This window comes from Prionailurus viverrinus, chromosome C2 (assembly GCF_022837055.1).
Source record: "Prionailurus viverrinus isolate Anna chromosome C2, UM_Priviv_1.0, whole genome shotgun sequence".
In the NCBI taxonomy this organism is placed as follows: domain Eukaryota; kingdom Metazoa; phylum Chordata; class Mammalia; order Carnivora; family Felidae; genus Prionailurus; species Prionailurus viverrinus.
In genome coordinates, this window is record NC_062569.1 from 90,872,986 (window position 1) to 90,897,929 (window position 24,944).

The 24,944-nt window shown below is 50.2% G+C and overlaps 1 protein-coding gene and 1 pseudogene across 2 annotated transcripts in view; one reads left to right on the forward strand and one right to left on the reverse strand.

Annotated features, from left to right (window-relative positions):
* Positions 1 to 3,617: 3,617 nt before the first annotated feature.
* PDIA5 (protein disulfide isomerase family A member 5) overlaps positions 3,618 to 24,944 on the reverse strand; it is a 92,549-nt gene continuing 71,222 nt past the window's right edge. Inside the window, exons 12-17 of one of the 2 annotated variants that reach the window (XM_047875583.1) lie at positions 19,861 to 19,931; positions 19,162 to 19,322; positions 14,924 to 15,054; positions 10,649 to 10,719; positions 4,218 to 4,352; positions 3,618 to 3,845 (exon numbers count right to left, since the gene is read on the reverse strand). In XM_047875583.1, the coding sequence (XP_047731539.1) occupies positions 3,765 to 3,845; positions 4,218 to 4,352; positions 10,649 to 10,719; positions 14,924 to 15,054; positions 19,162 to 19,322; positions 19,861 to 19,931 (650 nt within the window). In that variant the 3' untranslated portion in view covers positions 3,618 to 3,764. The remainder of the gene's footprint in view (positions 3,846 to 4,217; positions 4,353 to 10,648; positions 10,720 to 14,923; positions 15,055 to 19,161; positions 19,323 to 19,860; positions 19,932 to 24,944) is intronic. The other variant, XR_007155702.1, reaches the window with a different exon arrangement.
* LOC125175859 (uncharacterized) lies at positions 15,758 to 15,819 on the forward strand (annotated as a pseudogene).

Here is a 24,944-nt window from a genome sequence, read left to right on the forward strand (position 1 = left end):
CTGGGTGGCTCAGTCGGTTGAGCGTCCAACTTCGGCTCAGGTCGTGATCTCACAGTCTGTGAGTTTGAGCCCCGTGTCGGGCTCTGTGCCGACAGCTCAGAGCCTGGAGCCTGTTTCGGATTCTGTGTCTCCCTCTCTCTCTGACCCTCCCGCGTTCATGCTCTGTCTCTCTCCGTCTCAAAAAAGTAAATAAAGGTTAAAAAAAAATTAAAAAGAATAGAGTTGGAGGAATCTCCCTTCTTGATTTCAAAATTTACTACAAATCTACAGTAATCCAGTGTGGCACTGTGATAAAGACAGATAGACCAATGCCATAGAATAGAGAACCCAGAAATAACTCCTCACATTTATGGTCAAATGATTTTTGACTGTTCATTGAGAAAAGAACAGTCTTTTCCACAAATGGTGGTGGGGAAACTGGATAGCCATGTATAAAACAATAAAGCTGGACTCTTTACACTTAACTCAAAATGGATCAAAGTCCTAACATAAGACCTAAAGCTAGGGACACCTAGGTAGCTCAGTTGGTTAAGCATCGACTCTTGATTTTGGTTCAGGTCATGATCCCAGGGATATGGGATCAAGCCCCGTGTTGGTCTCTGTGCTGAGCATGGAGCCTGCTTCGGATTCTCTCTCCTCTCTCTCCCCCCTCTCCATCTGCTCCTCTCCCTCGCTCGTGTGCTCTTTCTCTAAAATAAAAAATAAAAGACCTAAAACTATAAAACTCTTAGATGGAAACATAGGACAAAAGCTTTGGATGTTGGGTTTGGTAATGATTTCTTGGATATCACACCAAAAGCACAGGCAACAAAAGAAAAAATACATAAACTAGACTTTATCAAAATTAAAAACTTTTGTGTATCAAAGCACATTATTAAGAAAATGAAAAAGACAACCCACAGAATGGCAGAAAATATTTGCATATCATAGCTAAGGGATTAATATCTAGAAATATATAGAACTCCTATAAGACAGCAACAACGACAAAAAACAAACAACCCATTTGGCAAATGGGCAAAGGACCTGAATAGGCATTTTTCCAAAGAAGATATAAAAATGTCCAAAAAGCAGTGAAAAGATGCTCAACAGCACTAATCGCTAAGGAGATGCAAATCAAAACCACAATGAGATACCACACACACACACACACACACTCCTTAAACCTAGAGCATCATCTTCCTGTGCCTGGCACAGAGCTTTCTGGAAGCCAAGCACCTCTAGAAAGGGAGGCAGCAGCATGGGGAAGATGACATGGGTTGGGGGGCTAGCTCTGAAAGCTCCAGTTAGGCAGTGATGGGGAATCACTGGTGTGTGAGAGGCATGGCAGGGTGGGGGGGGGGGGTGCAGAGTAAGGTGGGAAACTAAGGCAAACCAGTGGGAGGGGTAAACAGAAACAGTAACCCAAAGGAGAGAAGCTGAGGTGAAGGTTATGTCAAAGCCTCAGAAAGAAGACTGGGAATCAGTTCTCTCCTATCACATATACTTCTGTAGAGACCTCAGTCTGCAAATGCAGGATCCAGAGGAATAGAGGCGGTGAGGTGACAGCAGGTCCTCAAGGGATAGAGAGGGGTCTGCACGGAGGACCAAGGAACTCCAAATGAAACAAGTGTGGGCATGAGGAATGGAACTAACCAGATGCTGTGGTACATGCTCCATCTGCACAGAGCTCCAGAATTGAAGAATGAGGGTGAAGGGTGCAGGAGACAGTGTACAAGCAGAGGGTGGGGGTGGGGAGTGGAGGAAAGGAGCTCTATCCACAGAGACCGTTGCCCAGAGCTGGGGTGAGCATGCTCAGGTCATGCCCGAAGTCATGGTAAACACTAGACATTCCAACAAAGCCTTTTAATGACAAAATCCTGCAAATAGAGAAGTGAAGAGGATGCCATTCCTTGGTGCTTTCAAGCCTTCACCAAGAAGCCAGACCAGGCAAATCTGACCTTGAGGCTATGAAATGGACAAAAAGAAAGCAAGCTCCATGCCTTGAAGGTGGGTGCCAGTGGTCCTCAGGCAGGAAGTGGCTTTTGTCAGGTATTGTTCTAAAGATGCAGTTAAAAATAACTTTTTTTTTTAAAGTAGGCTTTACATTCAGCATGGAGCCCAATGCGGGCCTTGAACTCAGAACCCTGAGATCAAAACCTGAGCTGAGATCAAGTCAGATGCTTAACCAACTGAACCACCCAGGTGCCTCAACAACTTTTTTTGAAGACACAAGCAAATCAGTTCCTCCCACAAAGGCTCCACACCACCATTAAGGAAAAGCATGTCCATGCGCACACGTCCTCCCCAAATCCCCTTGTAGGAATGAGTATACTGCACAATGTCAGGATTACGCGGCTCCTGTATGCCTGTGTACAGAACCCAGCAGGAGCTCAGTACATGTGTTTAAATGCATGCTTCTTTCCTTCATGCCCATTCACCTGGGGCAAGACCAGGGGGCACTGCTGAGAAAGTGCCTGCTTGGGATTAAAAAAGGAAGGCTGAAGCAGCAGGAGGTGGATTGGGAAGCTGGGAACCCCCAATTTCCCCCAGCAGAGCAGTGGCACCCGTCAGCACAGCCATGAGGAGCTCTGTGGCTCTGTGCTGCTCTGGTCCTCCTCTCAGCAGACTCGTCAGCAAGAAGGACAGAGGCCACAGGGCGGGGGGCTGGTCTAGGAGACGAGTGTTCCTGAAGGCCAAGCCACCAACAAAACCACCCTACTAAGTAGCTAAGTGCTTAGGCAACCCCGCTTCTGAACTGCCCAAATCCAAGGCTAGGATGGCTGCAAGGCAGAGGGAGCAGGGCTGTTCTCCCCGTAAAAAAGTACCACTGGATGGACAAGACACGTCACAGGGTGCTTTGGCTCTGACAGCACCGCTGGGCAAACGGCTGGTGTTTGTCACCCAGTGATGCAGAAAGCACGACCAGCATGGGAAAGCCAGTCAGGAGAGAGACGTATGGAGGCAGGAGGCAGACTGAGATGTAGGGTAGAGCAGGGGCCTGGGTGGCACCCATCCATGGAGAACACGGTCGGGGGAAGGTTTGGAGGTTACTGTGGCGGGTGAGGGGATGCTGACCCAGCATCTGCATGCCTACAGAGAATATGCCACCCACGTCCCCTACCCTGCCCCTTCCCAGCCAGTGTGCAGAGCAAGCAGCAGCACAAAAGTCCCTTCCCCACTCCATTCTAGATGGCCCTTTGAGCCCGGGCTTCACCACTATACTCGTCCCCAGAGACGTAGCTTTTCTGTAAAGGGGGAGCAGGGAGGGACTGCAGAGAGGAACAGAGAAGACAGAAATAGCTGAAGAAAGGGAAACATGTCAATGAGTTCCAGGAAAACGCACACACACTGAAACCGCAATGATCCAGAAGAGGCTAGTACTTGGTTACCGTCAGCTTCAGCATCCCGTTTTCCCTGATTATCTTAAGCGTTTCCTGTCCGAAGCAGTCATTTCCAACAGGATATTCTGTGGTCTGATCTCCCTGTTCTGTTCTCCAATGGCTGATAGAGGCAGTGCCCTGTGCAACCCTCCTCATGCCCTGTCCCCGCCCTCAAGAGTCTCTGCCCCGCCTCCCAGAAGAGGACTTCATGAGTACCCACCTGTTACTACAGGCTCCGTGGAAATAACCCACACCACCAATTGGTTTAATTTTATTTCAAAATTGTACAAAATGGCCATAAGTGGCTATAAAAAATTTTGTCTTCAGAACACGTGGAAATTCAGAAAGAACAACAAAACAGGTATTATTCACAGTGTAATGGAAAAGCTTTCTCTGAGGCAGAAATTACAACTCTTCCTTCTTCTTCCCTAGTCTCTCGTGGTCTCCTTCCCGGAGCGTTCGAATAAAATTGGTAAACCCCAATTCCTATAGGGAATGGGAAGAGAAAGAGAAAAAGGAAACTTTAACCCCTGATGTGGATGTGCACCCTCTCTCCCCCTTCCCTGATGCCCCACGTGCTCACTTCTCTGGACAGAGGAGCAGCCAGTGGAAGCAGCTGGCAATGCGGGGACAGTCTGCTTGGCTACTGGGGAGCCCTTTCCGACACCCTGGAACCTGTCCCTGCTCCGGGAGCTGGACTCTGGGACAACCTCTTGGGGAAGTCTTCCAGCCAGGCTCACGGCCCTTGCTTCCCAGCAGAGTGCTAGCGCTGACCTCTGCCCTGCTCTGGAAGCCTCCCTTTGCTGCCCCCTCGGTGGCTGTTTCCCTGCCCAGGGCAGATGCCTCTCCCCAGCTCACCGTGCGATCGCTGTCATACTTTTCTGCAAATTTCCCGTAGTGGTAGTAGTGGAATGTGGGGTAGGCCTTGATGGCCTCTTGCTGACACAGGTCCTGGTTTTTGTCTCTGACGCAGTCAACAGCAGCACAGGCAATCTACAGGCCCAAAGAAAGGGTGGGTCAGCACAGGAGGCCTCCCACGTGAGACCTGGGGCCTGGACCCTCTGCACACAGACGGCACTTCAGGCCTACGTCATGTGCTTTCTTTTTTTCTCCTCAATAGCAGGGATGAGCTGAACCAAACAGCCTCAGCCCAGAGCTCCACTGAGACTGGTGATGCCTGTTTCCAATTCTCAAGGCAGCTGGGTAAGGTTAGGGGACTCAGCTTGCAGCACCCTCAGACTACCCTTTAAAATCAAGAGTATAATGGCCATAAAGGAAATTATGACTTGAAAGCATCTGTAAACACCACAGGTTTTGTGAGGCTCATTTCTATGAGGCATGGTAGGACTCATTCATTTATCAACTAACACTTCCTGAACATCTGTTGGCGGAGGGAGGATAGTACCAAGGTTAGGAACAAAAGCTTTGAAGTGAAGTTTCCCAAGTGCAAATCTTGGCTTGGTTGCATATTCAGACTTAAGGAAAATTACCTAGCCTCTAGCCTCAATTTCCTCATCTGTAAAATGGGGGTAATAACAACACATAGGTTATCAGGAAATTATGAAGACTGAGTAAGAGAATTCAGGGGAGGTGAATCGGCCACAGGACCTGGCACATGGTTAGTGGTCAGTAATGTTAGCTGCTGTTATAGTCGCGCCTACCGGCTCCAGACACAAGCCTTGTCTCCAGTAGGAGCTCAGCGTCCGGTCAGGGGAGTCAGATAAAGAGACAACTCCGAGGCACGATAGGGGGTGTGACGTGACGGAGGTGGTCCAGGGTGCCAAGGGAACTGGCACAAAGGTGCTCTGCCCTAGTTTGCCGTCTGAGCGGCGTCCTGAAGGAGGAGGAGAAAGAAGTTTCGGCCAGGGGAGCACATTCCAGGAACTGGAAGAGTTAGTTCAGCAGGACTACAGCAAACAGGGTTTTTGGTCAGAAGGAGGTTCCCAAATTGGCCACTGGCCTCTTCCTGCCCTTCTAACAAATTCCACATGCTGGGTAGTTTTTCCTAATTATTGTTCTTTCAAAATAAGAGGGTATCAAGCAGGCACGGGAGAACCTTTTCTCTGTTGAGGGTCACAACGCAGAGAAGGGGGGAGAGGGTCGCTTAATGGGAATACACCATACACAAGCATTACAGAAGAAGGGAGGGCAGATTCTGAGGAAAGGCAGCATTTCACCCAAGTGCTGCTATGTGCCAAGCCTGTCCTAGATGTCAGGGGTACAGTGATGACCTTGAAAAAATCTAGTCATCAAGTGACTGCCATCCTTACTGCAGGAAAGCAGTTAACAGACACATAACAAGGGAGATCATTTCAGAGCCCAGGGAATGCTCTCAAGAAATTAAAAGAGGGTGATTCAAGAAAACGATAGCCGGAGGGGCTGCTTTCTGGCCAAGAAGGCCTTTCCGAGGAGATAGCGTTTGATCGGAGACCTGAGTCAGGAGGAGGCAGCAGGTGCACGAAGGCCTGAGCAGAGAGCACCCACCTAGAAACCAGCCCATGCCGGGACCAGGGAGAAAAATAAGCACGCTGCCTCAGAGAACCAGAGCCCATTAAGGCATTCAGACTGAACTCTTACCGTACTTGAAAGAAAGTTAAAATTGTTCAATAGCCACAATTCACATGGTTCTATGGCTACGAGTTTTTCACATTGGGATGGGGGCCCCCTTTCCAGGCAGAAGAGCCCTGCAGGCCACCAACAGTCACATTTACTGGTCACTGACCTCGTGCCCGAGTGAGCAGGGCCACTGCTCCGCAGGCAGCGGGACTGACAGTGAAGTGTGGCCTGCTCTCTCTCTGGTGACCAGCGTGCCACACTTGCCCCTCCCCCGCCTTCACGCTTCCCTCCCACTTCAGCTACATAACGTCTGTATAATAAGACTTCTCAGAGCAGAGTTTGCAAACTTGCTGCGCACAATCCATATCTGGCTTTCAGTCCTGTTCTATTTGGCCCACACAGAATTAAAAAAAAATAAACCTGAATTAGCTGCCAACCTAGAAAAAGAGCCAGAAGATTTTATATAAAAGTTTGGCTCTCCAGCTTCTCTTTAAAAGCCAGATTTGATGGCATTTGCCCTGCATTCCCACAGGCAACACGTGGCTGGAGCAGAGGGCAGCGGTCTCCTTCAGGTGGGTTTCCCCCAGCCGTTTGCTGAAGTCTACACGGAGCCTGACTCGCCGGGCTAGCAGGTGGGCCCCTGCAGTCTCCTGAGAACCTCAGCTCACCCTGTAAAACACTTCCTGAATTATTTAGAAACACGAGGCAGGTGCTCCTCTGACTGTCCTCGGCGTTCCACTTCTTAGGGCCCGGCCCAGGGGAGCCCTCACACACAGGGCAGCCCTCTGCGTCCGGCCCTCAGTGAGCGGCCGATGCCCCTCTGCTACGCTGACAGAGTGTTTGAGGAGTGTTGCTCCAGGCTGCTGCTCTCCCCGCATCTGCTTTAAATTATGAATTTAATTTGTATACATGCCCTGGAGCTGTGGGAAATATAGTGTATGGTTTTATAAATTGACTAAATTAAAAATGTGTACTTATTTTGAATCCCCTCAACTAGCTGCCAGCCACGTACATAGAGTGCTACTTCTGGCTGCAAAGGCTCCTCTACCCTCCATTTCTACAGGAAGAGAGGAGTGAAGTGCGGCTCCTTCTAAAGGAAGTGGCTTAGGAGGCGCCTGGGTGGCTCAGTCTGTTAAGGGTCGACTTTGGCTCAGGTCATGATCTCACGGCTGTGAGTTCGAGCCCCACGTCAGGCTCTGTGCTGACAGCTCAGAGCCTGGAGCCTGCTTCAGATTCTGTGTCTCCCTCTCTCTCTCTGCCCCTCCCCCTCTCATGCTCTGTCCCTCCTCTCTCTCTCTCTCAAAAATAAACAGACATTAAAAAAAAATTTAAAGGAAGGGGCTTAGACTCTGGAAAAAAGACAGCAAATATTCCGCTTCTCATCTATCCCCATTTCTCCTGTCTAAATGCCTGCACCCCTTACACCCACTCCAGATTTGCACTGACTGAACTACAGCACTGAATGTACACTATCACTTTGAGATCTGCTCCACGGTACTTGGTATCCTGCTGTGGCCCCTTGGCCAAATACTTGCTAAGTGGCACCCATAACTCTTGGCTGCAGGGAACCACTGCGTAAGGCCAGTGATGGACGGGGCTTGAGAATGTGGTCCCCCATGAGGTCTCCAGGGACTGAACCTAATCACCCACGCACTAATCTGCTCATCAACCCCCCTGCTCTGGCTCCTTCCCCGCCTGCTCCCCGTTCCTCCATCCTTGAGGCTGTAGCCTAAGACCATCTCCCAAATAAACCCCCTACACACAAGGGCCAGAACCTGAGTTTGCTTTGGGGAAACGTCTGACAATGCCTGCTTATCTCGTTCTGAGATGCCCCTTTCCAGCCGGACAAGTTTGACGAGTTTTTTAACCTCTGTAAGATCCAATCTCCTTTTCTGTAAAATGGGAGATTAATAATATCTCCTTGGTTATGCTATGATGAGGACAACATGACATAATGCTCTCAAGTATCAGTGGAAGAGTTTTCAGAAAATATCAAATATATTATTGCTTCTTCATTCAGTCAACATTTACAGAGGCTTCAGGCATCAAGACTGGAGGGAATTCAAGGGCAAATGAAGTCCCTGCCCTCAGGGAGCCTTCCTTTCTGAAGGACAGAGAGCCCTGTAAACACAAGGGACTAAACACACCAGGGCCAGGGTTCCATCAGCTCCTGCTGCCTAAGGGCACCTGTCCTGGGATGACCTTCACACCTCCCCAACAGCTGCCTTCAAGGCCAGCCCCACCCCCAGCCCCACACCTTGCCAGTCCAGTGGTCGCCTGAACCCTGCCTGCAATCCACCAGCCTTCCACTTCAGGTTCTTGTCCTCCATGGCCCCTTCCCTACGGTCATCTGTTCCAACATTAGCAGTATGCAGCCTTTTCTCCACCCAGTGTGTCAACTGCTAAAGCTCCCCAGTAAGCTCCTGGGAGGGGTGGAGGCTCCCCAGCTAAACTATGAGCTGCCTCATGCGGATTTATTGATTCAGTAAAATAAATCTCTGCAGGAGCTAATATTGACTTTGGCTATGAAAATGGAAGTGAACAACCAACTGCATATTGATTGGGGAAGGAACAGAGACTGGCTTCTGGGTAGAAAAAAAATACAATTCCAGCTAAGAGGTGGCAGCATGGGTGTCCGGAAGAACTAGGAGTCAAGAGACTCTGTTCTGGCTATCAGTGACCAGCCAGGTATCCCTGGGCAAGAGACACGGTCCTCTCTGGGCCTTGATCCCTCATGAGTAGGAGAGGGCTGGATGGGCCACCACTCCCCAAATACCAGCCAGTAGCCAGTACAAGAGCTCTTAAAAATTATAAATTCCTGGAACTGTCTCTAGACCTCTGATGTGATAGTTCTAGGATGCACCCAGCAATCGTGGCACCAGTAACTTTAGTCCCCCAGGCCGAGAGCGAACACTTCCCTGGTGTTACTGAGAGCCACCTCCAGGAACCCCAGGCCTGCCAACTGCCTGGCAGAGAGGGACAGAGAGAGTAAACATGTTCCTGGAAATGAGCGAGGGTAATCTCTGGCTTAGAATAAGGGAAGCTGGAAGGAGAGAACAGAGGGAATGACACAGAGGAAATGACCCCCGGAAAAGGCCAGTGACATTACTGGCTCAAGTTAAGACAATTAAGCAAGGGCATATCAGTGTCTCAGAGAAGGAGGGGGTCTCCATAGAAATGGTGTCCCTGTGCATCAGCAGATGGGAATGAGGAAGAGGAGGGCTGGCCCTCGGCTGCTCACTATGGGCATAGCCAGCCTGGCCCTGCTTGGACTGATGTGATCCCTTCACAGATCCTGGAGCCATGGAGACCCGAGCAGCCAGAGGTCGGGGGGCAGGGGGTGCAGGGAGACCCCACACTTCAGCCACTCTCTTGTCTACCCAGAGTTCTCTGGGTGAGGGGTGAAGGGAGTCAGTGTGGAGTGACTGACAGTCCTGGGCTGGCTCCAGGGAGTAAAGGCATCCCCACACCAACCAACCAACACCCAGATTGTGAGGGAGTCCTGCCGGGATGGACCTCCCCAGGCCCCCAGGAGGAGCTCCTGTGTATGCACTGGCCCTGGGTGGCAGAAGGGGGCAGGTGGGGACAGAGATGAAGACGGGAAGCCCCTTCTTGCCACACCCCTCTCAATGCAGGCCAAGTGGCAGGCAAAGGAGAAAAGGAGAAGTGAGCCACAGGGGCACAGCCAGACCTTGTGGGTGATGACAGGACATCGTGAGTCCAGGGAAGGGTCCTGGGGTCTGAGTCCTGAGTCTGCCCCCTCCCCACACACGCGCCCCAGCCTGGCTCTCTCTGACCTGCTGGCCCTGTATAGTTCTCACATGTCATCACAGGGCCAACCCCAGGAAATCCAGCCTGCCCTGGCTGCACCTGAGGAACTCACTCAAAAAAATGTAAGGCACCACAGCAGAGATGCGTGTGACTTTGAGTCTGGGTGTGTGTGAGCACACTTCTGGGGCCTCTTGGGTGAAGAGAGTCCCAGGCTGGGAAGAGTCTTCGTGATCATCTAGAGAAGCACCCCGATCTTAGAGAGAGGAGAATTCAAGGCCTGAAGAGCTGATGTGACTTCTCCAAGTCACACAGTTTAGCAGCAGCCAAAAGCTGCACCAGCCTGAGTTCCAGAGTCTTCTGCCACACACCCTTTGGCCCCAAAGTCACACTTTGCTCTCACCTGGGAGGGACCGACACTGCCCTCACTGCTGGAGCTGCCTGGGGGACGTGCCTGGGGGGTCCCCTCTCCTCCCCTCTAATCCAATCCCGAAGCTCTAGCTTGTTAATTTTATGCTTCATCGGTTGGCAGCTACAGGAGCCTTTCCCTTAGGCAGGATGAGGCTCTGCACACAGCCTTGCTCTCCTCCACCTTGGCTGCCTCCAGTTGACTTTTGTTGAATTTTTTTATTTGTAGTTTCAATTATATAAGTGATGCATGACTACAAATCCTACTGTAAAAAGATTGAAGCACTAAGAAAATATAAACAGATGACCCCTTTACCGCCCCCCTCTTCCAATGAAGGGCTGTAACGGTTCAGTGTATCCCTTTTAGCTGACTTTACAGCAAACATTCAGCCTGCTCTATGCTGCCTTTATGAAAAGAATGTCCTGGTTCCCAGGAATTCTCTGATCTCAGCAGAGCCTATTCAGGAACGGGACCTGAACGGGAAGGGAGGAAGGTGTAGGAAATGGCGGCAGAGCAAAGTCAGAGGCAGGGCAAGAGACAAAGAGGGGTCTCTTACCTTTCGGTCATCTTTAAAGACGTTGGCGGTGGCCGTAAAGTGTGGGATGACCTTCTTACAGTGTGGGCACCCTGCGGGAAAGGAGGACAGAATGTTGCACGTGCAGGGGAGGCTGCAGAGCCAGGTGCCCCTCCTGGAACTGATAGAGAAACCTTTCCAGGAGCTTCCCTCCACCCAACAGACTGGGTGGGTGGGGGGTTCATCTGACTCCTACCCCTTGCACACCACACTGTCAGGGTCCTGTGTCAACTCTGCCCCTCAAACACTGCCCTGTGTTTCTGCTGTCAGCACGAGGGCTTTGTAGGAGTCTGTGTGCAAACGTCAGGTCCACTCCTGCCGGGGACCTCCCACCCCACATCCTCCTGCCATACACCGGGTCTAAGAGGCTGAGGGTGGAGGAGATGGTCACTGCAGTCTTGCTCTGCAAGCTCCTTCCACAGAGGGCTGCCTGGGAGCTATGGCACAGAGGGAGCTTTGGGCCTGGAAAAGGAGAATGTGTGCTCAGGACTCTCTGAGTCTGTTACAAAGCCCTGCTCTTGCCTTATGGACAATGATAAATCTGTCCATGTCATGACTGAGAAAACGGGACGGAGAAAGGTGGTGGCAGGAGCAACCGTCTGAGCCCCCACTGCTCATGTTTTGCTGCTAACGTCTACATTCCCAACAAATCCCCACCCCAGACCAAGCAGCCAGACCAGGCCCCAGGTCCTCACGCTATCCTTCTATCCTCTGCTCTACAATCAACCTGAGCCCTGGATCCAGGGACAGGAGACCCAAGGTCAGGTTAAGAGGAGAATAAGCCACTGGGTTATCAGGACCTGGATTCCCCACTATGGAGAGAGGCCTATCACAATGGATGAGGACCCATAACTCCGGAGGCCCAGGGTGTGACAACAGTGCTAGTGTCAGCTGGAGTGACAGACCTCCTTTCTTGGCCCTTCCCTCAGCATGAGCAGATCCAAACCCAAGCCCACCTCTTTCTACCATTCCCCAGACACTGAACACAACTGCCATGAGAACGGAACTGCTTTGAGGGAGGATTTCCTTGACTCTGGTAATTAATTCTGATCAAACCACAGGTGGGAAAGGCCAAATGCCCTATGGGGAGAGTTGGTGAACAGTCGGGCCGGCCAAGGCGAGGAACAGAAATGGCTTTGCCCATCTGCTTTCTCTCTTTTTAAAATAAGATAATAACGACTGGCATTTCAAAGAGTTTTGTGAAACCAAATTAAAGCTGAGCTACAACTTTAATGTGAATTTAGCGTTGCAGCCAGTTCCTGAGATGGGCAGGATCACCCATATGGCCTGGCTGGTGGAGCTGCCAGCTGGCCCCAGAACAGTGTGGACAATGATGGGGAGGGGCAGGAAAAGGATTTTCCCAACATCCACTGCAGGTGTAGAGAAGAGAGCTGGGCTGGATGTGAGTTCTATCAGAACTGAATGCCGCAGAGTGCCTAACTTGTGGCAGATACTAACAGATGATTTTTTAATGGCCTCAATGGCAATTACAAGAGCTCTTTACTAATCTGACCCAATGGAGGGAAGAATAGCTCAAATTCATGAAAATTTCACACTATAGAGGAATGATGGTTATAGATTCCAAAACATCTAGAGGGCACAATGTGTTGGTCGACAAGGCTCACCAGAGCAGCATCTTCGCAGCACCTAGCGGTCCCCTGTGAGCGGCACACGGATGCCCACTAATAGCATTAGGCTGGCTGGAAAGAAGTTATCCTCTCCCCCAAACCTGGTATCACTATTAATTTTTCCTTTCTAAGCTCTTTGCTTACTGAATGTATAAAGGTAATTGTCAGCCTAGTGCAAATTCCTATTACCATCAATTTAAAGTATCTAGATCTCAGATTAATCACCTTCTGGTGCATCTAATTTCATCATTATCCAAAAGAAAGAGCATGGCAGATGAATAACTGGAGGGGAGGCTGTTTTAGGAAGGGCATGAAGATGTTCCCAAGAGGTGTCAGGTGGGCCAGAAGAGGCATGATCTTTTAATCTGGGCTCTTTAAAAAGGCACTACCTATGTGTAGCAAGGAAAGAAACTTCCCAGAGTGGGGAGACAGAAAGAAAGACTGAGGACAGGACAGAAAATTCCAATGCTAAAGACTCAGCACGCTGGCCTAAGAAGGGCAGTCACCATGATCAGACCACTGAGAGCAAAGTGGGAGCTTGGAACAGGAGAAAACAATGAAATAGCCAGAGGAAGATCTCTGTATAAACCGGGAGGAGGTGGGAGGAGGAGGTGGGAGGAGGTGGTGGGAGGAGGAGGTGGGAGGTGGGGAACATAGGGAAGAAGTGGGAGGTGGGAGGGGGCAGGAACTTGAGGACATGGGGGGAGCTGGGAAGTATGGGACATGTCGGGGAGGTGGGAGGCAGATGGGAGGTGGGGGACATGGGGGGAGGTGAGAAGGAGTAGAGATTGGGGAAGGATATGGGGATTGGCTTTTGCTTCTACTTTATACTTACCTTTATCAGGTGTGTGATCTTTCTTAGAATTAGGTTCTTTATATGTAAATAACCATAAGGATGTGTCATATACTATATATAAATAAGTATATATTATTTTCATAACTGAAAATTTTTAAAGATTTGCCTTTGGATAGATCCACCTCCCTGATGAGCATCTCTGGAACAGGGTTCAGGCACAGGAACATGCAGTAGAGAAGGGAAACTCTAGGTGCCAGGCCCTTTGATGGAAGCCGAGTCGCCCAGTGGAGCAGCCCTGAACGGGCTGTTTCGAGTTGTTTCTTGCCAGAGTACATAGACTGTGAAGCCCTTGAGCTGTGGCAGGGACCATGCCTCCTTCTCTTGTATCCTGGGCCCTAGATACCACCCAGCACACAGTGGTTCTGTGAGGGAGGTCGTTAGCACCCCACTGGGGTAGGAATCCTGACTCCAGAGGTCTGGGGGAAAGAGGGGAGCAATCCCAGGGGAAAGTTTGTAGTCTGGACTTTCTAAAGTCCACCCAGGGGTTGGTCAATGACCTCTGCTTCTGTGGCCAGGGTTTCACTGCTGCTGAGAAAGCTCATACTCTCTGAATTATGTCTATGGCAGAAAGAGCACCAGCCCAGGCTGCAGGGAGGGCTCTGTCGCTTCAGTGCTCCGAAGCCTTGGGTAGGTCACACATCTTCTGGGTCTTAGTCCTGTGCCTGGCATTCTGCCCAGAGGGAAGACAACGTCTTAAAACCCACTCAGCCTTCTAGGCATATGCTAAGGACAGATGAGGACAGACAAAGACAGTGAGAGGCTCTGCAAGGAATGGAGAGAGCCCAAGTCCCGCTCTGACCTGGAGAAGAAAAGGCAAAAACAGAGGGACACTTTGCTGCCCGAGGGCAGGGGTCTGAGGCTGGGAAAGGTGGGCAGGAGGCAAGCCCTCTCAGAAAGTGAGAGGGAGGAGTGACTTTACGGATTACTGACACTTGAAAAGTGGGGCAGGAGGGGAGGCAACAGGAGGGCTGGCCACAAGCAAGCAGGTTTATGACTAGATTGAGTTGCCTGGCTTCTCTGTAGAGCGAAGCTTTATTATCCCCACTCCATTAAGCTGAACTGTAACCGGGGGGAGAGAGACAAGGGCAACAGAACAGTGGGAAATTCAAGAGCCTTCCCTTTTAAATATCAATTAACTTCAAGATGGAACAACACAAAATCCAAAGGTCACAATCACACGTGTCACTTCCTCAACTTAAACTTTGATTAAAGGGGGATAGAGGGGGAAGCTAGCTCAGAAAAATGTGGTGTGCTTTTCCCACAGATTCAAACCCGATGGCATCAAAGCCACGTGGAGGAGGTCAGGGAGGAGGACTGGGCTGGGGTACTCAGGAAGACCAGGAAAGCAGAGGCCAAAATAGGTCGGCTAAATTCCAGGGTTTGAAGGTGAAGTCAGTGCTCTGTGGGACAGAAGGAGCCAAGGGGTAGGTGGAATTGGCAGGTGGGAGGCAAGCAGCCTAGAAGATTCCAGGGACATGAGGAGACTGAATAATTTTATGGCAGGCCCCTGCCACAAACAGAAGCAGAGGGCTTTACGACTGATGTGAGCAAGGCTCCCCAGAAACAGGGAGAGAGACCCTGACAGAGCTAACAGGAAGAGGCCTTGGATTTGGAAGGACCTCAGCCTCAGATGAAACTGAGGAGCCCTGACACAGCAGGGATGAGCCCAGGGTCCGCCTGTGGCTGCACTGTTCCCTGGTGGAGGGATCTTCTTGGTTCAGTCTGGCCCACCTCTCCACCTTGCACCTTGGCGAGCACCCCCCAGCTACTTACAAGGGGCATAGAACATGACCAGGGTGTGCTTCTTCTTCTTCAGGGTCTCCCGGAAGTTGTCCCCTACCAGGTGCAACACGCTGGTCTGCTGCTCTTCCCACGTGGGCTCTGGGGGTGGAGGGGCCTCAGGGCTGCAGGAATGGCAGGGAGGGGAGACGGTCATAAAGGGAGGCCTGTGCAAGGGCATACACTTCCACCCCCACCTGCTCAGAGGAGCACCCAAGAAGAAATCACTTTGCATCCTTTCTAAAATTTAATTTAAAACCTGTGTTCCAACGTGAATAAATCTGTACCATCAACAAAGATATTCTGATTTCCTCTGAGGAGCTTATTAAAAAGCCATTTTGTGACGGTGTGGAAGACCTGAGCTCCTTTTAGGGCAGAGCAGTCTCTCCAGGTGTCAGCCATCATCTTGCCATGGGTACAGAAACTCCTTCGCCTGGGTTCCCCTCCCTCTCTCTCCCTCCCTCTTCCTACTGCCTCTTCTGGGATCCTTAAGGACCCTCCATTATGCTTTGTGCTGGTGGAGACAGCATGGACCAAGGAGTGAGATGGGTCTGGATCCAGATTGCTTATCACCTGTGTGAACTTAGGTAAATTACCAAACCCCTCTGAGCTTCATTTTCTTTTCTGTTAAGTGAGTACAATGATACCTATTTCCTGGGATCCCTATGAAGAGCAGAGACAGTGTACCTAGGGCACCTAGTCAGGCCAGCAACTAACAGTTGCTAAGAGTCCATGTGCTCTAAGAAATACTAGGCATTCATTGTGTGTTTCTAATTTTGCAGTCTTTTTCTGCCCACTAGTTCCCTCCATTGTGCCTCACAAAAGGACAGATCTCAGCATGGCCCCTGTGCAAGGATGACACACAAATTCATGAAACGTTCCGTATTTTTTCGTGATGAGCACTGGGTGTTATATATAAGTGATGAATCACTAAGTTCTACTCCTAAAGCCAATATTATACTGTATGTTAACCAACTAGAATTTAAATAAAAACTTGAAAAAAAAAAAAACCCAGAAACAAAAAAGACAGATCTCAGGGTCTTTTAAAAGCCTTTGTTGCCTTGTCCCCCTCTCTACAACCACACTGCTCTGCTCCTTCTCTGAGAAGGGTCTCTGGGGAGTGGTCTGCACCCAGTGCTGCCACATCATCCCCTGCACTCTCTCCTTCACCCATGCACCACTGGCTTCCACCCCTGGCCTCAGCCCTGGCCCCAGCCCCGAACCCAGCTGAGTGCAGCCCTGAGCCAGCCCAGGACCATTCCTCTTTCAAAAGTCCCCTCTATCGAGTGTTCACAGGGTCTCCCTCCTCTTCAGGTTCCATCTGAGCCCCTGCAATTCTCAAAAGATCCCATTCATCCACATGGCTTCCATAATTCCTGTGCCTGAGGAGGACCTGAGCCCAGACCTCTCAACAAGGCTCCAGGTGTTTTTCAGATACTTCTGCTGGAAGGCCCCACTTGGAGGTCACCCCAATCCTAACAAAACAGAACAGATCACTCTTCCCCCTCCTCCACACCTCCCAAACCAGCTTTCCTCAGCTACCTCTCCATTTTGGTCAATGGCACTGCTGTTCCTGTGACCAAGACTGGCCCCTTCCAGCCACCCTGTCTTCCTCCCTTTTCTTTCTCTAGGTCCCCTGCCCTAACCCTGGCTCGTGGCCGACACCTGACCTCCCTACTCTACCTTATCCCTGAATCCTGCCTCCCCGGGCTGGCCTGCTGGTGGGCCTGTCTCAGTCACTCACAGCACACTTGTGTACAAGCCTGGAAACACCATCGGCCTCACCCAAATTCCTCACCCTTCTCCTGCGTGACAGGCCTCGGTCCTCCATCTCAGAGCTATCTGCTGTTCATGCTCTGCCTGAGAATTCTTTCTGAGTTCCCAAAAGAACTACTATTTGTCTCTGGGCAAGGCCGCCAACCTCTCTGAACCTAAGTTCCTTCATCAAAGAAATAGGAATAAAAACTCTTGACCTCATAGGATCTGAGGATGAAATGGGCAACAGATACAAAAGCAATTGGCAAAGCCTGGGAAGGTATTGCCACTTATGTGGCAATACTGTCGGTTATAGATCCAAATAACAGCTGGCATCAATAATAAAAACAGCTTCCTTTCTCTGAGTATTGCCACACCACACACCGTGCTAAGCACAATAGTCTAATTTAATTCTCTAGATGAGTCTTTGGGAAAGTGTTGTCTCCGTTTTACAGATGGGAACAGGCTTGGTGAGGTCAAGTAAATGGCCCAGGGTCACAATCTAAGCACAGGTCTCTTAGACTCCAAAGTCCATGTTTTACCCTCAGTGCTTTTCAGGTGCTCAGCAGCAGAGAGACTCTGCAAAGAACAGACATAGCTCCTCTGTGCTCACTACCTGCAGCCAGGCCTCTCCTGATTCCCTCAGCTCTCCCACCACAAGTGCAAGCACCAAGAAACTGCCTGAACCCCACCCTGTTCAATCCTCCCAGGGTACCAGCTCTGGCACCGGAGGGAGGCTGGAGAGGCAGGTGTGAATGGCAACCTACTTCTGACGCCAGAAAACCCAGAAGAGGGAATACCTTGTCCCTTCTGGAAGTGAGCCACCACTCGCCTCTGATCCCTAAGAGGGAGGCCAGGCTATTCTGAGAACCTGCCCCCAGTGATGAGCAGGACAAAGTGGGAGAAGCTGAGACTAGGACCTCGCTAGTGCACCCACCTCTTCCCAGGGGTCTCTCCTGAACCTAGTGGAACCTTCGTTCCCATTCTATAAGTGGGTATTTCTCAAAACACTATGGCTGTGGGTTCCATTCCCACTTTCTGAATCAAAGCTTCAGGGACAGCAGCTCCAGGATCTGTACTTTAAACAAGCACCTCAATACAATGTGACACATATATACTCCTAAGTTTGAGCACAAATGTCTTAACAAAGTAACTCAATCTAGATGCTGCTATTTTGCTTGGTTCTCATGTCACATTTGACCCTAAAGTCTTGGTTTTCATATGGGAATATACTATGCTTTGTACCAGGACCTCAGCAAAGGCTGGAATATGTCTTCTTTTACTTTATCTCCCCTGCCTACCCAGTGCTGAAATGAGGAAATATTCCCAAATATTCAAGGGTGTGTGTGTGTGTGTGTGTGTGTGTGCGCGCGCGCATCTTGGGGGAAGGGTGTAGATAGGAGAAAGTCTCCTTAACTACGTCCTAACAATTTCTGCCTCTCAAGCAAGGCCTGGGACTTCCTCCATTTCCCAGGGTACCTGTGTAATGGTTCTTCTTCCTCATAGGACAGGGAAATGCTAAGAACTGGAGGTTCCAAAGACCTTGGGTGAGGAGGAGGTCCTTGGGCTAGTAATTATGAGGCTACTCAGGTTCTCTGGACTTGCAGGCTGTTATGGGCTGAGTTGTGACCGTACCCACCCCCCAGCCCCCATTTACATGTTGAAGTCCCAGCCTCCAAGTACCTCAGAATGTGACTGTACTAGGAGACAGGGTCTTTAGAGAGACAATTAAGTTAAAATGAATTCACTGAGATGAGCCCTACCCTAATCTTACTGGTGCCCTTCCAAGAAGAGGAGATTAGGACACAGACACAGAGGGAAGACTGTGTGAAGACGTGGAGAGGAAGAAGACAGTCAAGGAGAGAGGCCTCAGAAGAAACCAGCTCTGCTGACGTCTCATCTTGGACTTCTGGTCTGTGGAACTGCGAGAAAATAAACTTCTGCTGTTAAGCTCCCAAGTCTGTGTTACCTGTTGTGATAAATCAGCAAACTAATACATACACTGAGGGAGCTCTTCACAATCTGTATTGTCAGCCCCAGACCACCACAGGCTGCCTCGTGGACACATTACTGGAGGCCTGGTCAACCACCAGCAGACCTGGTCCTGAATGAGTTCAGCTCTGAGCGTGAAGAGCTGTGTGTGTCCTCCAGCCATCAAAGCAGATGGAATAAAACGCCATGAGGAAGCCTGGGGCTAGGTCACGGGGAGAGGGGGTGGTCTAAGAAGACAGACATGCCACCCGCTGCACTGGTGCTGGTGAAACTGTATCCGGGAAGGCTACCAGTGACGTGCTGCGTGAGAACATGTGGCCAGCACCCCAGAGGTGGCTTTAGAATTGGAGAAATCCAGTCTGCCTTGGCTCCTGTGGCCCTCAGCCAGGGTTAGCAGCCTCTAAGGTTTACTCTGTCTCCTCCAGGCCTGTTCCAGTGGCTGCCAGCCAGGAGTCAGGATGTGCTACTGAGACCACAACACTTACTTTCGCATCCACTCAATAAAGTTCTTCTTTGTTCTGAGCGCAGGCACTGCATATTTCTCTCCATTCTTAAAATACTTCAATGTAGGAAACTCGGAGATGTGGAATCTTTCTGCCAGGGCCTTGTTGACAGTGGCATCGACAGCTGCAAGGACACCAGAGCTCTGGGATGGGGGAGAGGCCAATCATGCATGACAGCCTCAGACACCGTGCTGGCAGAAGAGGAGCCCAGATGCCAGCCCCCAACCCGCCCGGGACCTGCCAGTGTTTCACTGGGAGTGGCTGTCTCCCTGGGCTCATATATTCCAGGGAATGACTGCACACTAGAAAGTGCATTATTTCTCATTTGTGGGCTAAAATGAGACTTTTAAATCTGCCCTGCCAATTAGACTGTGGCTGTTCCCAATAGCCAGGGTCCCAGAGCAAAGAGAGAGAACTTTGAGGCTTCACCCCAGAGCCATGACCTGGCGGAGGCCGCATGGACAGCGTGGGAACACGACCCCATCGTCTCTCTGCACCGCTCCATCCCTGCTACGGGCCCCACTGTCTACAACATGTGTACTCAGGGACAGTGACGTCCTGCAGACCTCAGGGATCAGGGAAGTGGCTGCGGAGCCTGCGCGGGAAAGTCACTGTGATGATTCAGGTCACTGATTCTTCAGAAGAAAATGGTGGTGGGGAGGTTAAGAAAAGGAAGCTTACGTCTGCTTCTCCATGGAGGACTTCTGCTGCATTCTCAAACTCTGGCTTCATTTTCTTACAGTGACCACACCCTGTGGGAAGAAATCAAGAGAAAACATCCCCTTGGCATGGAGGCTCCAGTGATGCCCCTGCCTCTGTGCAACAGATGGGCCCTATTCACAGACACCAGGGGGACCTGAGAGAAAAGGAGCAGCACCAGCTCAGAGGCAAGAAATCTTTTCCCTAATCCACTTGGTAGAGAGGGGAAGGTGTGCAAGAGGCAAAAAATGAAGTCACTACATGAAAAAGACTGGCTATATGTATCTATAGGTCCTATACTGGATATATGCATATATAGGTCCTGTGTGCCAGGCACTGCTATAAGAGCTTTATATCCTCACAACAGCCCTGCAAGGTACAACCTGATTATCTCCATTTTGTAGATGAGAAAACTAAGGCACCAAGAAGGTAGGGGACTGGCCAAGGCTACTTACACTGCCACAGGTCACAGAGCCAGGGTGCAAACCCAAGCAGTGTGGCTGGAGGCCACAGTCACAGGCAGTGTGTGCTTCCCAGCACCACTACCACTGCCATCCCCTTCCCCAGGGGCAAAGGGAGCCCGAGGCTTGAACCGGGAATAAGCATTCACAGAAGCAAAAATACATTCCAATTGTCCCCACAGGAGAGGATGTATGATATGACAGGCACAGGGATCAGGCCTGTCATTTCCAAATGCCTATTTCTTCATATAAAGATTGCTCTGCCCTCTCCTCCAACCACACATGCAGTAACATCATGAATAATAAAATTTGATACATTAAAAAGTAAACAAACACTTTGATAGGTGATGTCAGGACATTTGTACATGGCTTTCATTTTAGTAGAGAGTACTTTCTGGCTTCTAACACTGCAGGGGCTGTGAAGCAAGGAGGTCCAGACTGGCTCAGGCTCGGGACAGCTGAAAGGTGAACCTGGCTGCGTGGGGGCCATGCTTGAAGCAGGCTAAGCAGAAGGCAGGGACAGAGCTCGGCCTTCTCGTGGGGGTACGGCTGTGTGGAAGCCAACAGCACTGCAATTCTGTAGCTAACTTGGGAGAAAGGGAGGCAGACAGACATACCAGTATTAGCAGAGGAGACCTCCCACAGCCTCCGGAAGCCACCAAGCCATGGGAAGGGCTTTCCTGCTTCCATCTGAGCACTTGGCTGGGGCAAAAGTTCCTGTCTTCTCCAAGGTCACTCCTGCAGAGCTCAGCCCCAGGGGGTACCAGAACACAAACATGTCCCCTCCACCCCTGTCTGTTCTCAGCTTCCTCAGTCCACGCTTACCCGTTCCTCCTAGGGACAAGGGGTTCCCACAAGGGGCTATGCTGCATCCCCCCTCCCCCACCCACACACTGATAGTAGAAACTTTAAGTGATCATGCAGCATCCAGGCCAGAGCCATCAAGCCCCTCTTTGGACAGAGCACTCTGGGGAGCCATGAGATGACTCAGTGGATAGAACTGTCCCTGATGGAATTCAGCCCAGGGAGCAGCTACAATTCTCAGTGGCACCAGCATTTTGGTCTTTCTCAAATGGGCCCAAGGATAAGGGAAACCTGTGGGTTCATGGTCTGACTACAGCCCACTCAGGATGCCATGAACCATAGATCACCATGACATTGAAACATAAGAACCATCATTTGCCAGAAATGAACATTTAGTGCTATCACAAGCCATTAGTCACTTTCTAAGCAATTAGGTTACAAAGGATTGTTTTGTTTTGTTTCGGTTAAGTTTATCTAGAACTGAAAACATGTTTTCCCCAAAGAAACAATTTCATACACAGATTCTAGGCAGGTTCTCAGGAAAGACTATAAAAACCCATTTAACAGAATGTGCCTGAAGCATATAGAGCGTGCAGTGCTATTTCTACTTCACTGAACTGTCCCCCAGATGGAAAACACACGATCCAGCTCCAGACACCACACAGGCCTCTGCCTGTGGCGAGCAGCTACCCACAACAGCAAGAGAGAGCATCTTCCTCAGCTCAGGGTGGGACTCTGGGCCTTCTTGGGTCACTGACACTCTTAAGAATTTAATAAAAGCTTCTCCTTCCCTTCTCCCAGACTGATGCGTATAAAGTCCAAATTTACGTATAACTTCATAGGGATCCGATCCCCTATCTGGCTCACAGTCCCCAGTTAAAAGCCAAGGCACACAAGGCCCAACTCCAAGGCATTCTTTCCCATGGGAGGTGGGGCAAAAGAGCACAGAGCTGTCCCTACAGGTGTCCAGGCTCAAGTGTCCATTCACACCAATCCATGTGTCAGGAGTAATGGAATATTCTGCAGAAGAGTCTACTGACTTGACGTGGAATATACTAAAATGAACTTTTTTTTCCTGGTTCTCACTAAGAGCAAAGGAGTAAGTCATTCTCTGGAGCTTATGGTCAGGATGAAGCAGTTCTAGAATTCTTAAAGTGGACCCCCACTCCTTCGGCCTGCCTCCAGGCTGACAGCTCCAGGCAGCCTGCCCCAAGGGATCACCCATTCTCCCGTTCCCAGACTGGCCCTTCCTGACTGTGGTGGTGGAGGCTCACCTTGCATGAAGAGAAGTCAGGAAAAGGAAGCTCAGAGGAACTCCTAATGCTGATCTGTCACCCAAGAATTCAGCCTGCCCTGGAGAAGAGGAAGTGAGTGGCCGGGGTCACCCACTCAGTCCAGTGGAGACCTGGGCTCAAGGCTCCAACTGGCCTCTAAAAAAGGCAGGAGTGGCAGGGAGACTCACCCCTGACCACCTTCTCCCATAAACAAGATATGAATGGTATCGTCAGGCCAAGTGCCAGCAGGGCCCATGGTCAAGGTGGGCAGTGCGATGGACTGGGGACTGGGGGAGGGAAGATAAAGAAAAGCCAGCCATTGCCACTGACAGAAAACCACTATTTCTTTCCAAAATGTCCCAGTCAATGTGACAGGACCCCTGAAGATAATTCACCTTCATACCTTTATCAAGTTCTGGCCCTTTGATGCCACTGTCCTGCTGGGGTAGCAAATAGACTTCCATATCACCTGCTAGCTTCTATCCGTGGTGGGCCAGAGATGGACTCTGAGCCTGAGAATTGGCTCACTGGGAGGAAGGGTCTATCACAGACATGGGACGGACAAGTGGAAGATATGCCGGGAAATGTCCAGCCTCTTTAGTTTGCACTCATGCCTCTCTCCTGGACTTCTGGCCCGGTCTCCCAGGACTCTCCTTAAGATAATAAAAGTACTTGCTCACTGTACTGGGCTTTGCCAGCCCAATGAGACAGATGGGACAAGCTCATTAGAGCCAGAGATGGGCCCTGACATGGGATTGAGGTGGATCTTCTGGCTGGAGTTCCCATCACTGTGTCCACATGACACAAAATTCCCCCAAAATTCTTCTGTCCATCAGCACCCACTCCTCATCATCACAGCCCTTGCCCTGATGGACCAGGCATCTCCACACAGTGGCTACCAGGCTCCGGCCCCTACCCTGAGTCTTTGGTTCATTCCATCCCCACCAAACCAACCATTTCTCTTCTACTCACAAAGTACTTATTCATATATTTCCATGGCATTTAATTTCATACTGCCTTGTGACTGTTATATTGCTGTCTTCTGATATTTAGGAGCAGCCAGGACATCTTTTCAAGACATAAATCAGATCAAACTCTCTTGGTTATAACTTTGCAATGGCTGTCCATTACAGGTACATCAAAATCCAAACTCCACCATGGCCATAAACTGCACGCCATCTGACTCTCCCACCCACCAACCTCAGCTCCTGTCACCTCCCTCCTGTCCTCTGCTCTGCAACCTGTGGCCTTCTTTCTGTTCTATCAGACCAAGCTCACTTCTACTTCACGGGTCTTCATGTACTCTCACCTGGAACATGTCTTTTCCCCATGTCTGTGCACAGCTGACCACTTTCACATCATTCAGGTGTTAGCTCAGATGTCACTTCCACGGAGAAATTCCCTGACCATCTAATCCAGAGGAGCCTCACACCATCATGTTCTCTTCCAATATCCTATTTATTTTCTTAACTGTACTCAAAACAACTGGAGTAATCAGGAGGTGCCTATGGTGGCTCAGTCAGTTAAGCATCTGAATCTTGATTTCAGCTTGGGTCATGATCTTGTAGTTTGTGAGTTCAAGCCCCGCTTCGTGCTTTGTGCTGACAGAGTGAAGCCTGCTTGGGATTCTCTCTCCCCCTCTCTCTGCGTCTCCCCAGCTCGTGCTCTCTCTCAAAATAAATAAATAAACTTTAAAAAAACAACAACTAGAGTCATCTTCTTACTTGAACCTGTCCATTCCAACTGGAATGCAAGCTCTGTACAGACTTGGCTGTGTGTCTAGCTCACCACCATATCCCTGATACTGAGGATGGCAGTCAACACACATTTTGGATGAGTTAACTTCATGCCTATACTGTTCAGGTTTACACCTGTGCGCACAAGGTTTAACTGGACTAAATTCTTTTGGGGCAAGAGTCATGCTTGTATCCGAATAGTTGCTAGTTTGACTATTTAGTATTAACTGGCAGCCAAGCCAGTTACTGGGTACATACCCACCCCCTGCCCACCATTTATTCACTTCTGCTCCTTACAAGGTCTGTAAAACATCTCTGGAAATCTCCAACATCTATGGATTTTGTTCTACAGCTTCTCCTTCATACCCTAGAGTACTCTTCCCCTTGCTTACAGCACCAGTTCCCTCTGCTTCCTGAACAAGATACGAAGGCTAGGCAATAAACCTCTGTAAAGAGAGTTATGACAAGGAGAATGACCAGGCCCCAAAGAAGAGAAAGGTCTGGCCAGACGAACATCTCCCTTGCTGGCACCCACCTGTTCTGGAGCTCTGTGGGTCCTGGGCAGTGCCTGCCTTGACCCCAGCCCCAGCCTTTTGGGCCTGGCCTTCAGGATGTCCTGGCCGTGGGGGCTGCGTGAGAGCCAGAGGAGGAGGTTACAGAGCAGAAGCAGGACTCCAGCCCACTGAGTTTTAGTGTCCTGATTGTGATTTGATAGGCCATTAAGTTTTACTGCCAAACTTCCTTGTTGAGTTTTTATCATCTGTGTAAGTGCACTTATGCTGATTTTCATG